The following is a 19,429-nucleotide window of genomic DNA, read 5'->3' as shown; positions in this document are numbered from 1 at the left end:
ACGATTTTTGTTTATTTCTAAAATCTTTAGTTCTACATCATTCATTCGTTATTAATTACTTTTAATGTAAATGTAAATTATATTTGTTAACGCTGCTTCGACATTTTGTATTTTTGTTTATTATACGATATATAATTTGTAGTATGCACCTTTATTTCTCTGTTTAAAAATATCGAACGTTTGATAAAAAACAATGAAAACATTTATTTTATATCGAAAAGTTTCATATATCGAGTATCCGTATAGAGAGAAAGTGTCGTCTTGAATATATGCAAGGTTTATCGGCTTTGATACAGTACTTTAGTGCGTAGTTTGATATAGGAGTATTGTTTTTAATATCAACGAAACTTAGAACTCTTTTTCTCTTTTTGTCTGCGTATCGAATGTTTAGTCGAAATAAAAGAAAAGTAAACTTATTCGATATCGAAAAGCTCGATATATCGAGTAGGTACGCGAACAAAAAGTGTTATCTCGAATATATGCATGTTTTATCGGCCGTGATGTAGTACTAACGTACGTTTTCCAAAGCGTGCGTGTTCGCCACCCCGAGGAATAACAAAAATGTTCAACGTACGAAAGGTTCACCGTTGGTCTAATTAAAAGCTAAACCAGAAATGTCGATCTCGGGGCTACAATTAAGCGACATTTACGATCATTTACTTCGAATCTACATATTTAAATGTAATAATTAATCGAAGGATCGTTTCTCGCAAAGTTTTTAATCTAATTGCACGATCTAATTCTGTTTGCAGAGACGTGTTCGTGAATTTACCAAACCTAGGAACGCTTTATCTGAACAACAACAACATCACCACCGTCCATGATAAAGCATTCAAGCATCTAATCAATCTCCAGGAACTCCAGCTGAGTTCGAATGAGATATCAGTGATCACGCGCGAGAGTTTCCACGGTCTGAGAAATCTTAAACGTCTCGATCTTCGAAATAATGAAATATCGATGATCGGGGATAATAGTTTCGTCGAAATCCCAGAATTGACCGAACTCGAACTCGATCAAAATTCGATCGAATATATCTCGGAAAAAGCATTGGACGGTTTGAGAAAATTAAAGAAACTTCGCTTAAGCGAAAATAAATTAGTCAGCTTAGAACCAGACTTCCTATCCGGTGCACCGAGTATCTACTTTCTCGATCTCAGAGATAATAATCTCAAGACTATGACTTTTAACAACATCAAACCGATCGTCACGAATCTCTACAACAGCAGCAGCCATTTCTACTTGGACGGTAAGTACTTTCTATCTTTTACGATGAAAAATCCTTCGAAATTTAATAATATTTCGAATAGATCATCGATTTGTTAAAAAATACGTATTTAATCCTATAATCGTTTATCGAATCATTCTAATTTTTCTTTGCAACTGTTTAATCTGATTATTAAATAAATGAATTTTTCTCGGAAATCTATTTAACGAGGTACTCGAATTTAAATTTGATTATTCGCGTTGAAATAATTCTGCGCGAATAATTGGCAGATATTTAAGATAATAGGAAAACATTATCGCGATTACTATATTCATTATTTTAACTATTAGAGATGTGCTAAAGCTATCGATAGAATCGTCATTATTTCGGTTATTTCAGATTCTGTATTGATAACGCGAAACGTTATCTACGTTATTATCGCTATTATTTCGGCCATTCGATGATCAACATTCCGAGAGATAGACAATGCCGATAATGAGAAATATCTATCCAACAATATGGTTGAATCCTATCGATAATAATTCGTCAGAGAGAAGAATTATTTCACGATATTAAACCAAAACAATACTAATTCACAAAGCTCAAAAATTATCATAATTTAATAAAATTTATCAAGCTATACGCGTAATTCCGTTCGCGTATCTATGATAAATAGAATTGACTAATATAAATCTATGTTATATACAATTATTTATAATATTAACAAATATTTATTTACATTTTAATATATTATTATATATATTTTTTAACAAATTTGTCTATCCACATATCCATACGAGTATATATATTACAAATTTGGCTATTATAATACGGGTATTGAATGGTATCGATGAATAAGTTAATTCGCGAGGAGGGGTTATCGATCAACCGGTAATACACTAGTATTGTCAACACCTGTTGACAAACATTCTCTAACAAAGGATCGATCAACAAAAACAGAACAAAGCAAATGTAGAATAGATTTTGGTAAACGTTCGTATTAGTTAGTCAGAGTATGCGCATGCATCGACGAGCGAGAGCTTTTTTGTTTGGTTTTTCCACGATGTTCAGTTTCGTTCGAATGGATGAGCAGGAGGGGAGGCAAATGCGTGGGACAAATACGTGGGTCCCATGGCACGACACGACACGGCACGGCACGGCACGGAAACGCGTACGAGTTGCGAACCCCTGATGATCGTATAAAGGGAATAAGGTCTTCCTGTCTCGAAACCCGCCGCTATTCGTCCGATTGGACAACGACGCTACTGGTAACTCGACAACTTCGAACTGTGAATGGCACAGAAGCAACAGAGAACTAACGACACTGACCGCAACTTACAATAACAACAACTAGAACAACCAACAGATGATCGTAGGTAGTTTTGGAAAGTTACTTACTTATTCGTAGCTCTATTGGAACCCCTTTTGTTCGAGGAAATAGCTCCTTCTCATCCATTAGGAAGATGTTGGTCGATGGACTCCAATCGGTAGCTCTCGTATCCGAAGGTTGATCAATTAATTAGATACGTTTCCTTTCAAACGAAACTCGACGCGTTTTTCATTATTTTTCTTATTAATGTTTGGCTCAATGCGTAGATTAGATTCTAATGCAATAACGTTAAAGTGCAGTAAAGTCGATCCGCAAGGTCAAGCAGAAGCGACAAAATTGTTGAATGAATAATACCCTATGTCATTATGCTCGCTTTAATGGCCGACGATGATCACGCAATGAACCGATAAATGTGCTTGCGAACGTAGAAGAATGTCCGCTTAAGTGCGCGACACCATATTATGTGCGAGAGGACAATCGATTTTCTTTCTCTCTCTCTTTTTGTTCCTTTTACTCCCTGCAAATATCGCAAATAATACGTAAATGGACACGTTAATGGCTTCCCCATGTTTGCTTCTAACTACGAGGTATACACTTGTTCTCTCACTTCAACGATACTTCTCGTTCGTCTTCGAAATCGTGTTTGTCAGAAAATCGATTAGAACAAATCGAATATCGAATACGCGAATACAACGCGAAGGTAAGGCAAAATTAAGAACGGTAACTCATTCATTCCGAAATTATACAACGCGTATATTAAAATTTTGTAATTTATTTGAAACAATTAAATGAAAGATCGAATAGAAAAATAATCGACGTATAAGATGAAAATCTTGACGAGTAATTTGCCATGAAATGCTGGAATGAAATATAAGCGAAGTATTTTATTCGCAATTAGATAATAATTTGAAATAAGTGTTGATATTTGAAAGCACTTGGAAGGAATCGTACATATATTAATGATACAAATTAAGATTCGCTTTGAGATTCGTAAATCAAGCGAGACTTGTAAGATATACGAAGCTCTTTCACGAAAGCTTCCGAACGTGAGTGCTTTCGACTAATGCGATCGAGTGTTTGCCGGTAGAATCGCGAGCGAAGGAATTGATAAATTGATGGATGTGTGTAATGAGTGAGTGGGAGAAGGAATGTCGGTAAGAGAGCAAGTGTATGTATTTGCGAGAGAGAGAGAGAGAGAGAAATTAAGGCAAACCCAGTTACATGTGTTACGTTACCGAAGTCTCCAGGGGTTCTCACATCGAGTGATACGAATTAATCAACGTTAATAAATTTCACGTGGAACGACAAATTTCTTTGAAAAAGTACACCATTCTTTTGATTCGTCGAATAATAAAAAATCAATTTGAAAATTTTGATTATAATCTTTCCTAACGATAAACGCGTTAAAGTATATTTTAATAATCAAAATAAACGTTGGTGTAACGTTAAGAAACCAAAACACTGTTATATTATCTAGACCGCTACAATGAGTACTCTGGGATTCTATTTTCACCAGGTACGAAAATTTATTTTATAATAAAGCATAGGGATACGTGGTAGAAATTTCGACTCTCAGTTTCGTATACCGTCATGTAGAATATACTCGAACTGCTTATTGTATATACATACTTATATATACGCCAATAATGGAAGCTCTTCTCTCGATGTATATGCCAAAAATTTTACGCGAAATGGAACAGTTCAATGCTCTTACCATATATATATATATATATGTATGTGCATAGGTATCTCAATTTCTATAGAATTTCCATACTTATGAAAACAACATTAAATTTTGTTTCTCTTCCAATAAAATATTATGAAAAAAATGGAGAGAAATTGTTGGTAGATAAAGCCTCATATTATAAACAATTATTGAAATTTGAAATGCAATTGAAAAGGATGATATTTCTGAAAAGCGAGACAAAGTTCGAAGAAATGCAAGTGCAGTTTTAACGAGAAAACTTAAAAAAGGAAAAGTACGATGAATTAAAGTAAATCAATTAATTAATAAGGTTTGATAATATTTTTCAAAGCTAACGTCACATTTAAATTTCGAAAGAAATGTTTTTTAGGTCGATCGTATTACCGTGCTGCGATTATCTTATTAATCCGCGATGCTAAGAACAATTATTTCGTTGATCGAATTGGAGAATGATAAAGCTCTTTATGATCGTTAAGTATTTGCAGTTTTGCCCGTACCTTAGTAGCGGTTTTTTCGATATTGAGGATCGAAAGGGATTAGGCGACTTTATCAACGTTTTTCAAAAGTTTCTCGCCGAGTGACGACAAAAGAAGACAGAGAAAAAGAGAGATGGCGGATGAGCAAAAATAGATAACGAGGGTGGAACGTGCCCTCTTCGGCACCTTTAAAGCTCGAACCAGAAGCTTTATCCATAAAGCCGATTTACGGAAAATGCAATATTTACCTGTCTCTTTTCTTTTCCATTCTCTCTCTCTCTCTTTCTCACACACTTTTTTACCTTCTCATAACTTTTTATTCATCTCGTCATTCGGTATCTAGTTTTTATAATTCATTAATTGTAAATATAATTTGTTATTTTCTTAACTATACTTTTGATCGATGTATCGGTAAAAAGTAATCGCGTAAAATGTTATGATATAGGATAATATTCGTTCTCCGATTCGTTGTCATTAGCAATCTTGTTAATAATCCTCCATAGTATTTTGTCACTGTCGAGAGACATTTTTTTGTCCGGTTCATTAAGAAAGTACCTACATCACTGTCCTCGTTTGAATAATTTATGGATAGTATTTTTTCTTCTCCGCGTTAAAAGTTCACCTCGAATATGATTCAAATGACTTTGACTGGAATGTAATTAAAATGTATGGAATGTTATACGAATACGAATAATAAAATGTCTCGTTCGAGAAGTCGAGAATTTTAAAAACACGTCAATTGTTCGTTTCGTTCGTAAATCTTCGATGTTTTCTAAAATGTATTATACCATATTTTCGGACAGATAAAGGGAAGGAATAATAATCGATAATTAAAATAAAAATTTGTTAAAAATAAAAACAGTAGGAAAGGGAAGAGGAACGAATCGAAAATTGATAGTGGAAGGTGGACAAGTTGAAAAAATAACAAGGGAAAAAGTAATTCTTTTTGTTTTTTTTTTTGTTTCATTTTGTTAACGTCACGCGTTGAAGGTTCAGCAACCTTTCGGTAGCAATACTTTTCCTCGTCTTGATACGTCTTATCGATTTGTAATAGATTTGTCGTATGTGTCGTCTCCTCATAAATTCGACCGACAATGAGGAACGAAAATGTTGGAAAGCGATAGAAAACGTTCGATAGATGCGACCCAGAGAAAGAGAGAAAAAGAAAATGAAACACTGGCAGACAGAGAAAGAGAGAGAGAGCTGTGGAAGTGTAAAAGAGAGAACAGGAGAGGAATGGGGGAAGAGGTTGTCACTTACGATCGGTTTTAAGTTCCTTCGAACGACCCTATTTTTATCGTGAAAGGTACATCCTATATACCTGATCCCATCTAAGTATTAGTGTGTGCGAATGTAATTGTCGAAAATTGATTGCCCCATCGCTCAGGTCGTACCTATTTATCAGAAGACTCGTATCGTACACACCTACACCTATACTGTACGAAAACTCTACAGTGTGCAAAACGGAAATTAGGATTTTTTCTCCCTGACAATTTTATATATGATTTAGAAATTTGAAAATATATATTCCATACGATATTCTTATATATATTTTATATTACATTTGTAATACTTCAAAATTGTGTGTAGCAAAAAGTAGATGGAAACTAAGACGATTAATATTCACTCGTTCGCCTCTTCTTTTACAGAGTGAAATATTGACGAGCTCAGGATTTTATAAAAAAAAAAAAATAAGAGAGAGAGGGAGAAAATAAAGAAAAAGAAAAAGTAAAAGGGGAAAGAATTGTTCCTTCTACTAAGCTTTTGTTGTTTCTCAGCAGTGCTTATATAATTTCATTCTTTTTCATTCTTTTTCATTCTTTTTCGTTTCTTTTATCTCGCTCGTTACTATTCCTAGGCAACAAGAGAGAGAAAAAGAGAGAAAAGGGAAAGAGTAGTTAGAAGAGTTAAATGAATGAGAAAAAGAGAGAAAAAAAATGTGTTGGCATTACATCGAAGCATCGTGGCAATCTGCAACGAGCATTGTTCAGTTGTGTGAACGTCTTAGTGATGAATTGTAAGTGTTTTAACAATGCCAATGTTCTTTCTCTCTCCTTCTCTCTCATTCATACTTTCTTATTTTTTCTTCTTTCCCAATTATTCTCCGAATTAATCGCATTTTTTTTAAACCGGATTTTAACAGGATTTTTTTCCCCGCTTCTTTTATATATATATATATATTTTTTTTTTTCTCTTTATGCGGTTAAAATTACTTTTTCTTTTTACGAAAGAAAAAATAAATGATTCAAACAGAATCGGGAAGTTGATAGGAGAAAATGAGATCAAAAGAAAAACGATTTATGTACTGCCATACTCTTTTCATTTAAAAATCATATCTTTTTAAAAACGACGAAATGATTTATTATTTTGTTTATTTGTCTTAAGATAAAAAATAACAAACGAGTAGAAACACTGTCGGTACGTCGGTTTATTAATGAATTAAAAGTATGACGTAAAATGCGAAGGAAAATAGTTGCATTAATAAAAATCTGGAAAGAAAAATAGTAGGAGAGAAGGGAAGGGTTGCTTTCATAATAGAAAAGGATGATTCTCGTCTTCTATTAAGTCGATATACACAATGTTACGGTGACTCGTTAATTAATGCCGACAAAATTGCTGACAGACTTACTTCCGACAATCCTTTAATCTCATTATTAAAAGTCGAATAAACAGGAAAAATATGGATTCGTCTCTATCATCAACGCGACGTACGCCTCTGCATTTCAAAACCGTCAAATCTTCTTCTACCGTTTTCTCTCTCTCTCGGTAATTACGTTTAATTAATGTTTCCGCATTAATGAATCCGCTCTCTGCTATCTACAGTTTGATATATTCAAAGATACATTTATAAATCGATTATTCGTTAAAAACATTTCTTTAAATTAATCTTATTTATATGTATATTCGTATAAATATATATATAGGGTGTTCTGTAATCGGTAGGACAAGCGTGCGAGTGACAACCTAATACATTGGGTGATTGCTAATGCGTCAGATTCGTTAAATTTGTTTTTCACCGATTGATCAACCAAAACTCGATATATTTTCGATACAAAAATGTCCAAATTGAAAAAAGAAAAGGCTCGAATCGGCTTTGTGTCGGTCGTACTAAAAATGATTTCCACGAGAGAACACGCGTCGCGAATTTTTTTTCAAATTTCTCGTAAATTTGATTGAAATGTGATCTCATTAAAAAAACATTACTCACGTATCAAATGACATACGTAATAACCACGGACGATCTAAAATGAAAGATAAAAAGAAGAGAAGGTAACTCGAAAGAGAAAAGAATTTCTTGATCTTGCTTTCAAGAAGAAGAAGTAATAGAATCACTCGAGATCAAAGAGGCGCGCTTCCTCGCACTTTTTCCCATTCGTTAAGGTTTCAGGACCAAGGCTGGTTCTTAATTGACACACATAAGTACGCGATATACTAAAATCACAGGCGCGCGTACACGTAAATACGGATGTAAGCCTCGTCGGATGGCGTCGACGAACCGGTCGTGAAAACATCTTGTTAAAGGAACCCTTTTAAGCAAAACTGAGGAAGAGAAGAAAAGATTGCGAGAGGAAAAAGAAGGGTGGGAAAAGTAGAAGGGGAGAATAACCTGTTAGGGCAAGATTTAGCACTTGTATCTTAACGTCTATTCGTTGAAGGCTCAGCGGAGACTAACATGCGTGAATGCAGCTTAAACTGTAAAGTGGAAGAGAGAGAAAGTAAAGGGTTAAATGTCAGGAAGTCGGAAAGGAAAATAAGAAGGAGAGAGAATATTGCGAGGGTAAATCGAAAGGTGATGAAGAGAATAAAAGGAGAAATTACAACTGGAATTAACTGGTGTAATCATGATTGCATTAACGAGGTGTTACCACAGCTGCTAATCCGTGAAACGCTTTTGCATTCGGTATAAGAAAGGAAGAAAGAGAAAGGCAAAAAGATATGGAGAAAGAAAAGGAATAAATTGTCGAAAAGAACTCGCTAATGAGCTCGTCATCGTTCCGCGAAAAGAACTGTAGTTTTATCGATCATTCCTGTAAGAATGAAAGAGAGGAGGAAGTAGACGGGAGGGAGACAAAAGTAAGGGTGGGTTCTCTCGTTCGTTTAAGCTGGACCACGCGTTTCCATTGGCTGCGGCTCGTTCTCTCGCTCTTTCATCATGCTTGGATTAATTACAGTCGTACTTAACTCATATCTAATTGCTTCATTACGGAAAAATATAAATCGTCGGGAGTGTTGGTATGGGTTCATTTTATGCTACGAGGATATATGAAATTTTGTACAATTTTCGGGATTACAATGGTTGGGAATAAATGACAATTTAAAATTATTTAATATAATCTATATATAATCTCAATCTTGTAAAATATGGTTTAGTTAATATTTGGCAAAATTTCAACATATCCTACTTAAGAATCGATAATTTATTACTCTTGAAGAATGAAACTATTATCGATCGAAGTTGTTACTTCCTGAAAGGTAAAGTTAATTAAAGGAGATAGACAATTAGATCTGGCTAAGGTAAATATCAGCTTTCCAACTACGTTCTCTTGTTGGAGTGATAAAGCTTGTGTTCTTTGGGATGAAACAGAGAGAACGAGTGAAAGAGAGAGAGGAGAGTGAATGAAGAATCAATTGAAATTGAAATATACGACTTTGCTCAGACAAACTCGACAGTGAAACGTTTTGAGTTTCCAAGTTTACTAGACGACTTTTCTTTTGTTCTTTTAATTACTATTTATATATTAATTAATGAGAAAAAGATAGCTGGAGATAGAAAAGAGTAACAATTATTTACGGAGGATTACAAATTACGAACGATTTTAACTGGAATTTCTTTTCTTTTCCATATTAAGCTTTTAATTGAATTATTTTTCTCTCGGAAAAATTTTTTGCATTCAATTAGACACTTATAAGATAGAAAATAAATTCTAATCGTAAATATACTCGTCGAGAAGATAAAAGATTACAGCATCCATTTTATTTTACATACTTTTTATCGAGACTACATTAAAAATAAGAAAAAAAAAAAAGCAGAAGAGAAGCATCGTTTTAAAGTTGAAAGATAAAAAACCGTAGGAAAAATTTCCACTTCGACGCCGCGAATTGTATCGATACGAGCAGGTGTGCTCGTTAAATCTTAAACGATGCTGTAACGGAGATACTGTAAGATCGTTGATATTAAGCTCGTTTGGAAAATGCAAGACTAAGGAAAGATATGAAACATTCTAAAGGAACATAAACGCTTTAGTAAAAGCTATTACGTATTATCAATTTCACATTTCTAACTTTATCTCGAGATATACGGAGTGTCTCAGGGTTACCAGCCAAACTGCAAAGGCACATTTTATAAGTGAAAATAAAATAAAAATGTCATTTGAAATTTGTGCCGAAGTTCGTGTATAATATAAACTTATACAAAAAATGAAATTGTAATATGTAATAGCAGATCTCTCAAAAGAACATTACATTGTACAAATTTGTTTAAGAGTATAATTATAAAGTAGAATATATTTCCTATAATTAATAAGAAAACTTTAAAAATGTGTATTATAATGAAAAAAATCCACATTTATTCGCTTTAATGCATTCAGTTTTCTGGCGCGTATAAGTAATTAAGTTATGTATACATTATTTATTTCAATAATTATATTCATCAATAATCATACGTATAAAATGTATGAATAATTAAAAAGAAAGGATATCATGAAAAATACATTATTAATCTGAAGCTTAAATTATCGATATTATTAGCTTCTCGTAAAACTGAATACTTTCAAGTGATAAATATAAATATCAAAAAAATATTGTAATAAAAATACTATATTTAATAATTTTATGAATATTTTCTGTTTTCGACGTTAATATAAATATAACAAAGTAACGGTGATAATTATAAATTAATAATGCTAATGAAGAGTACATGAAAATGGTCTATCGAACGCGATATCATAGTAGTCATTATAATAACGATAATCAATAAGTTACATTAGTAAAAGTTCAAACAAAAAAACATAACGGAAAAGTCGAAATAAAAAGAAATGTTTATTTCGTCCCATGGCAGTTTATTTGTTACACTCTTTGTTACATTGAAAAATGAAATTAACCTTGGCTTGTGTATTAGAAAGATAAAGAAAAGAGTGAAAGTGAATTTAAAAAAACGACAGAGAGAGAGAGGCGGGGTTTATTTTGTTTTTAAGAAGAGAACCTTTACACCCTAGTGAGCCCTCTTTCGCTTTGCTAAGATAATTTAATATTTTACTTCTTTAGCAGAGTAATAAAACCGACGGTACGCGAGTAATCCTTTTGTATATGCGCCTGAATGTGATGGAAACTGAAATTCGAGAAGGATGCTTACATATAACGTTTCCTTCCGTGATATGGTATATTATAATTATCATAGGTACTATAGGTACTATTATAATTTCAATGAAAGATAGATAAATGTATACGGTAACGAAGAAATATTATATTTATATTGTATATATCGATATATAAATCGTTCACAAGTCAAAACGATTAACTTCGTTTATCGAATCTTTCGAAATTTTATTAAAATAATATAAAATAATATAATACAATAGTTCTCTCTCTTCTCTTATTAATTTAACATTATCCTTCGCGATAGTTCTTTCATTTATTTTTTTCTTTTAGCGAATAATATTGTCATTATTAATATGTTCGATCATATCGAATGAAAAAGATGAAATATTTTTAATAATAAGATGAAAAGAAAAAGAAAAACCAGAGCCCCGGAAGAGCTTTGAAGAAGAAAAGCGTAGGGAGAAAACGTGTGTGGTTTAGATTCGACGGTAATGAAAATCGGAGAGGATCGTTTCAAAGGGAAACGAAATACTTCGCCCCTGATTTAATTTTCAAACAACCCGCCACGGGCTATTTTTGGTTCCTTTCGTTCCTTTAAAGCTTACGCATTTCTCTTTAACAGCGATGACGATTATGTACCCGAAGATGTTTGATTTTTTAACAAATTATTTGACAAATCTAAATCAAATTTCATTTAATTATCTCTAACCAAAAAGCAACGTGTCAGAAGGATCAAATAAAAGAAAAAAAGTATTTGTACGTTATACCTATATTCTACCATTGATTAGTATGATTTCAATATCTTTCTAAAGCCATAAAAAGAATAAAAGATTATGGTAAAAATGTTTGCGAAACCATAGAAAAATATAAGATCATATAATTCTAATTACAGATCTTCTTATCTAATTTTAATACATTCACGTCATCGATAATGATTGGATTAACTTGTAAATCAAATGAGATTTAATTAGATATCAAATTTCGTAATAAAATATTATTTAATTAAGCAGTAATAAGATTTGTCGCGTGACGAGTCACCTCTCCTCTTCCTATTTACCTTATAAACTAGTTTCGAAATGTTTTTCTCCTCGTTTTAATGTAAGTACACGCATATACAGAAATAAACAACAAATCAATGTTTTATTTGTAAAATGTAAAGTTATAGACAAAAAGTAGACGGTTTTAAGAATAGAAATGGAATAAATCATCAAAGGAGATTTTAAATTCATCCACTGAAAGATCGAATTGAATCCTTTTATCCCTTTTTTTCAAAGATACCACTCAGGTACTCAATTTTACAGGTCTCTCGGCAGTTCACTACCCTTCATATACATCGCCTGTGTTCATCGAGATTGAAAGCAGTAAAAAGTAACACCTGATCGAGTTCATAATCTTTTTTCGAAAACCTCGAATGGCTTTTATCGATCGTATTCTCTCTCTTTCGCTTTCACTTTCCCTTTTTTTTCAATTTATTTTTCTCTTTTCATACTATTCGATCGATCCTTTATGGAAATTACACGGATCCATAACTTTCGAGATAAAATTTTCTCGGTTGAAAGAAAAAAAAAAAAGATAAAGTGGAATAAAATAACACGTCGTTTCTTCCCTTATTTTTTAATTAAATAATAAATAATATATTTGTAATACAAGTAGGATTTTCATTCTCTTATTATAGTAATAGTCCATATACGTATATATTCATATTCTTTGCACGTTAAAATATAATATTTGATTATGGTGAATTACAATCAGATTTGAGATAAAGAAAAGCGAAGAAGGGGAGAGATAGAGAGATGGAAATTTTGTTGAATAATTAATCGTCGTTAACAAGTATGTCAAGAATAATTGAACAGATTTATAACTCTGTACGGATCATATTTTGAACATTAAAAATATGACCAAATATTCGTCATCGTATCGGTTTTTTAAATAAATTTTTAAAAATTCACATTTTCAAATTTTCGGGAAGATAAATGTAATATTTACTAGAAATATTTCATCGAGGCTTGCTTTTTTGAACAAATATAAAACGTAACAATTATTTTTTTTATCGAGAATCGATTTTTTTTCAGCGAATAAAATTTGTACGAAATATCAGCACTTATCCAACAAGTATCTACCTAGGCTTTGCGTTTTTATTTTGATATTATATTGAAATATGACGCTTAAATCAATTTTCCTATAAAACAACACGATAACTAACGAATTTATCAATCAACTTTTTCTCTTCTTTTTTTATCGATTTACTCGTTCATTTTGAAAACTGTAATCGTTCGAAGAGAGGTAGTGTTTCACAGTAGTCATAATGAACATTTCTATTACACGGATAATAAACATTAATACATCATAATTCAATGAAATATGAATAAAAATATAATTTATACTAGGTAGTAAGGTAACATAGAGAAGCTAGCAATTTATTCCATTGGATAAATTTTCATTTTACTTACCTACTCCATAAGTTAAACGTGATTTATCGCTATATATCTGCATGTAAGCCATGCATTAATCATCACTGAACGTTTCTCGAGGAGGACTACTCTACTCTTCTAGTAGTATAACCATACTAGAATGAGCGTTGAAATAATTAGTAATTAATCCCTCGTAGCTTTCTATCTTGCACATCATTCTCTTTCTCTATCTTGCACACATAGACACATACACGTGTATATAGTCTCTTCTATAAGCAGCTTTTTAATGCGAGCCACTTGTTCGCTCTAATAGAGAGCCTTCGTAATCATAGGGGAACTTTCCTCTTTAACTCTTATGGTCGTTTACATTTGTGAAAACGTATTATAGGAAGGAAAATGAACGAATAAAAAAAAGAAACTTGTAGTAGTAGTAGTAGTAGTAGTACTATTAGGAGGAGGAAGGAGGATATATATTTCGGTATACTAGACGTTTGCAGATATAATAAAAACCGCAAAGTTGGAACGTTTCTTGTTTTCGCTACTGGGAAATATTTCGAAGCTGATTATACGTGCCTCTATATGGGCATGTATTTATGTATATAAGTAAAGGATATGGGGATTGCATGTGGGAGAAGTAGAGAAAGGGGAAGGGGTTAATGGCGTTTACGTGTAATGCTATTACAACGACTATGAGAGATATACATATACACGCATATCTATGTACGTCTAATTGTTCGTCTAATTTAGCAGCAAGACTTCGATGAGCTACGAAATTAGTTTTTTGAATAATGGTCGAATCAAATGCGAACTCAAATCCCTTTCCAAAAATAATAACTATTTTAAACTGTTATATGTAGATGAGTTTAGATCGAAATTGTTACGAATTATGCCTATTAAAAATCATTTCTGTCGGATCGATCGGTCTTTGGAATATTTTCTACGCCCATTGTATAATCTAAATACGAAATGTACAAATAATTAGCTTAGAATTCGTAAAATAAAATAAATGCCAATGATCGTTAAAGTAATTAGGGATTATACCCAAGGATTATAACGTAGGTGTACAGCTAAAGGAAATTTCGGCTTTGTTTGAAATAGTACAATAGCGAGAAGGATGAATTGCAGTACTTATCCGTTTGATGATTAAGTTAGAGAGAGAAAGAGAGAGAAGAGAAGAGGTACTCGTACGTTCTCGACATTTACCTTTTGAGCCATTTCGACGGAGAAAATAATTCACGTGTTATTCGTTTATAGTACTGTGAAAGTTTCTCCCTTACTTTTTGCAGTTTCGTATAATAGCATTGGTCAACAATGAATCAAGTAACCGACCGCAAATGGTTTATCAACCGATTAACGGATCGACGCCAACACTTGCACCTGTTCTCTCTTTCTCTATCTCTCTTTCTATTCCTATTTCTCTTTGCAGCACCGAGCCAACTCGTTCGGTCGTTTCGATGCAAACCAGAGACCAATAATTTACGATAGAATGCAACGAGTCTTGACAATGAGAATATGAAAGTGAAGATAATTCTAGGAATGAACGAGACGATAACAAAAAATTCCAAATTATACGAATGGACGACTCCTTGATAAAATACCTAAAAGGGATTATTTATATTTGATTAATAGTCCTTTGTAATTTTCATTTTTTTTTTCGAGGAATTAATTATTCTATGAAAAGATGCATTCGTTGTTATTCGTATAGTCGATTGAATATAAATTATCAATAAATTTCCGAACAAAATATTCTATACATAAATATATATATATTAAAAAATAACGAATATGGGAGAAATTGTTGAAGTAGAATAATGCCAAGCAGGATATTTATAATCACCCCTTGTCGAACGAAATCGATATTTGGTAGCAATAGAAACGTTAGAACAATGACATATCGTGGAGCTTTGTCAGCTCGCATAATTGCGATTACGAGCATTCGCGAGTGCTCTTCCATGCTCGTTTCAAAATCGTCATATCATCTCGGACGTTTTATTTGTTCCTATTGTTTCCTCCCTTTCCCTTCATTTCTCTTTACGTTTCGTTCCTTTTTTTATTATTTTTATTTTTTCTACTTTTGTCCAACTTTTTTCCTAACCGGTTCACCCCTTACGCGGAACATATTAATAAAAAGTTGCCTACAAATGCAATAGTTCGTTCGTTGATTTTTTTTGATAATTTCAATTATTTACTTATCGAGGTATCGCATATTATAATTACCCTACTACTTTTAACAGAAATAAAAGTACACTCGCAACATTTCCGTTCCGACAGTAAACACCTGCTCTGTTTTATTGCTTTCGCGTTCTAATTCTATATCATTATATCCTTATTACAGGTTTACCTCGATGTTCATGCAATAATTTTGATCGTTGGTTGATACTGGTAATCATTCATAACTCCGAGAAAAATATTTTTCGTTCAATTCCTTTTGCATTTATATATTTTATACCGCGAGTCTTTATTACGGACAATGGTCACTGAAAATTACCAGTTTATATATACGTGTACACTCGCATATGTATATTTGTAGAATTTCTGCACGGTCTGTCAGCAACTTGTATTTTATGAAACATGCAGATGGTTCCTGTTTTTATTGAGCATCCATAATAAAGTTAAAACCACACCTATATTGTCGCTTTTATTAATACATTTTGTCAATAATTTTCTTGCATAAATGAAAAAGAAATTGAAATCGCGCATAGTCTATAAGATTGTTTAATCAAAAAATAATATAATATTATATATTTTATATAAATATATATAATGCGTGCATGTTATCTCTTTCTTATTGCTATAAACGTTTTGTTCTCGAATTTATTTGACGGTATAAATGAAAGAAAAAAGAACACACCATTGGTCTAGCTTAACTCTTTTTACTCATTTTTGTATTTTTTCTTTCTTTCTGTTCGTTTTTCTATTCACTAGTCCAGCCGTGTTTACGCAAACAGTAAAGGATCGAAAAAGTAATTTGTACTTTTGGTTTTCGTCGAAGTTCATTTATTTAAATTTAAAAAAAAAAAATCGGAAGAGAAGAAAGCTGCCGGGTTGAAATCGATGGTAGCGCCGAAATGACTATTTAAAGATTCGAACCGCAGTTCTCGAGAGAAAAAAAGCAAACGAAAGAGAGAGAATATTTAAGTACACTTTGTGTGAGAGAGAGAGAGAGAGAGTTTGAACGTTCGCTTTGTGAAAAAAGAGATAGAGAGAGAAGAGATGGGAAAAGGTGTGTGCAAGGGCTCGAAAGTAAGGGTGTGGAGCGATTGGGCTGAAAAATTGACGCCCGATTCTCGAATTCTCGGTGCAGGAGTCCGGACGTTTTACGAGTCGACCGATCGAACTCCCTCGCTGCTTTTAACCTTTATCGGTTTCCGCTAAAAGAGACAATGCACTGGATGCCGTATTGCTAACTGAAAAGGGATGTGCGAAAAGGATACGTTTGCGTTTTAAACGTCGATTATCGAAATAGTCGTTGTCTTTCTTTTCATTTGTAGTTCTTCCTTTATTTTTTTATATTTTTTGTCTTACTTCAACGTTAGATACTTTTACGAAAGGATATTAAACAAATACAGATTTGATGGAAGTTCATCTACGAACGATGAACTCGCGTAAACTCGATTATAAAAGATTCTCGCGTCGATGAATAATATCATCGCGCGTTAGTATTTTCTCGGAACAATATTGTCACATATCTGTCTTCGTTGTATCGTGAGAAAATAAGTTCCAACACAAAGCTAACACTTTGTAGATCGATCGGTTTCTCGTAAACGAAGTAGACAATTGGTGAAACGTTACAACAGCGGAAACGAATCGTTCCGTTCACGGAACAAATAATCTTTAGCTAGTTCAAAGTACACCGAAACTTCCCCTAACCCGTGAAGCCTCTCCCATCGAGCCTCCCATCGACCCTCCCATCACGACCCATCCCCGTGCCAAGGCATGGAAAAAGATAAAGAGAGATATATCGCGAATTCGCGTCACGACGCTCGGGAAACTCAACTACGATTGTTCGAACCGTCTAGCAAACTCAACCCTGAGGCACAAAGACGAGTTCGAGAAAAATATCTTGGAATTACTCGCGACGTTCCTCCTTTTACTGCTTCCATAAAACATCGTATTAGAGAGTGTACTAGTACCTACCTTCCGAGGAAACAAAAAGGGAAAGAAACAAAAGCGAAAAGAAGGATGGGAAGGAAGAGACAAGACTCGTCTAGGGACTTCCTTTTACATTTTAAGCAAGAACACCGATACGTCCCGTTAAATAATCAACGCGATCCTCTCCGTTACTACGAACATTGCAATTCTAACCTTTCCCCTCTTACTTTTTCTCCTTTCACGATGGATTAGTTTTCGATAGAAAAGAGAAGTCTCGTAAGATTGTAATTTCACCTTGCAGCCTTTTTCTTTTTTCTCTACATTTTTGTTCTCGCTTTTTAAATATGAAATCGGTATAAACGAAGGAGGATTCCTTTCGAAATCGATAACGAAAGCATATTTTGCCGATCCCTTATGGGAAATGATATAAAATATAACGATCGGTTTATTCATTTACTTTTAATTTCTAACTTTTGTCGATATTTTCGCGCAGGGTCGCGCAGAATCCACGTGCCGATAAGTCATCTCCTAGTGGCTTCCTATCTCCGGAGAAAAGAAGCGAATACGAGTAGAAAAAGAGAAAAATACGAAGGTTATAGTAGTCGGTATAGTGGGGAGGTGGAGGGTGGTATGGGATTGAGCTTAGGGGGTGAGGGTGTTCGTAACGAACAACTCTCGGCGTTATATTTACCGTGCTTTCAGAGCTTAATTAACGACCGAGCAGCAGCAGGATGAAAATAAATTTCACGAGACCGTGACCACGGCAGGGCCGTTGCTACCCGCTGCCATTGCCGTTCTTGTTTGCGGAGTGTCTTAACGCGAAATTTGCATAAGACGCGAAAATCGGGCTTGCGCGCCCGATCTCTTCATCTTTCTCCTTTCTTCTTCGATCATCCGAAACCAAAACGTTTCTATGCTTCGAAAACACTTCCTCCTGGGATTGTTACTTCCTTTCGTACAAAAGAATAAATAATTTCTATGTTGGTTTAAATATTTGTAACCTATTTTCTCTTAATTGCTAATTCATCGCATGCACGAAATCGGTCGCGTAGCTTCGAGTTTCTCCAAAGACCCGGTTATCCTATTTCGTGACTCTCGAAACATAGAAGGAAAGAGAGAGAGAGACAATTGTGCCACGATATTTTGTCTTTTTTTTGCGGTCTATTAGGAGAATACACGCAAGAAGTATAGTCCTATGCCAAAAGGACTTCAAAGAGAAACGGTTTTCTCATTGCTGTCACGACATCGTGCAAATGTTTTCCAAGAAATTAAATAGGTCGGTGTGCCGATATTATTTTGATTTTATTTTCGAGTAGGATAGTTCTAGCGTTCGTGCACGCGTGAATCTATATTGAAATTTAATTCGAGAGAAATGCTAATTAAAATTATCAATTCGGTAAATGAAGTTTCGATAGATGAAATTGAAAGAGAAAAACAAAGAGAGAAATGATGTATGCATACATCTACGTGCGGCTTTCTTTAAAAACGATTTCCAATCATTTCGCGGTTGGATTTTAATAGAGAGACGGAAAAATATAATCAGACAGAAACATCCTTTAAAGACCGAATTTAAAGCGTGAAATAAAAACGTGAAATATTTATAATCGTTCAATTTGGCAGATTTTTCTGAGACGCTAGTGAAAAGCTAAAAAAAGATAAAAAAGAAGAAAATAAATGCAACTCTGACGGCGACGACAACGAGGGGGATGGAGAGACGCAAGAACATTAATATGTAAGTAAGGAAAAGAAAAAAATAGGAGGAAAAGAAAAACGAGAGGAAAGAAAGGAAGCGGATAAAGGGAAAAAATGTCGCAACGGTACGCAGGACATACGTAATTTTGCGTAATTTTGCGTAATTTTGCGTAATTTTGGGTAATTTTATTCTCGGCGAGA

At 33.6% G+C, this 19,429-nt stretch overlaps 1 protein-coding gene across 5 annotated transcripts in view; it reads left to right on the top strand.

Moving 5' to 3' along the window:
* Positions 1-19,429, top strand: part of LOC122514858 (connectin) — a 163,066-nt gene that overhangs the window by 94,161 nt on the left and 49,476 nt on the right. For all 5 annotated transcript variants that reach the window (XM_043631946.1, XM_043631945.1, XM_043631947.1 and 2 more), the window contains one exon: positions 753-1,246. In XM_043631946.1, coding sequence (XP_043487881.1) covers positions 753-1,246 — 494 coding nt within the window. The remainder of the gene's footprint in view (positions 1-752; positions 1,247-19,429) is intronic.

This window comes from Polistes fuscatus, unplaced genomic scaffold (genome assembly GCF_010416935.1).
Source record: "Polistes fuscatus isolate 324 unplaced genomic scaffold, CU_Pfus_HIC Scaffold16, whole genome shotgun sequence".
In the NCBI taxonomy this organism is placed as follows: domain Eukaryota; kingdom Metazoa; phylum Arthropoda; class Insecta; order Hymenoptera; family Vespidae; genus Polistes; species Polistes fuscatus.
This window is presented reverse-complemented; position numbering and strand designations above follow the sequence as displayed.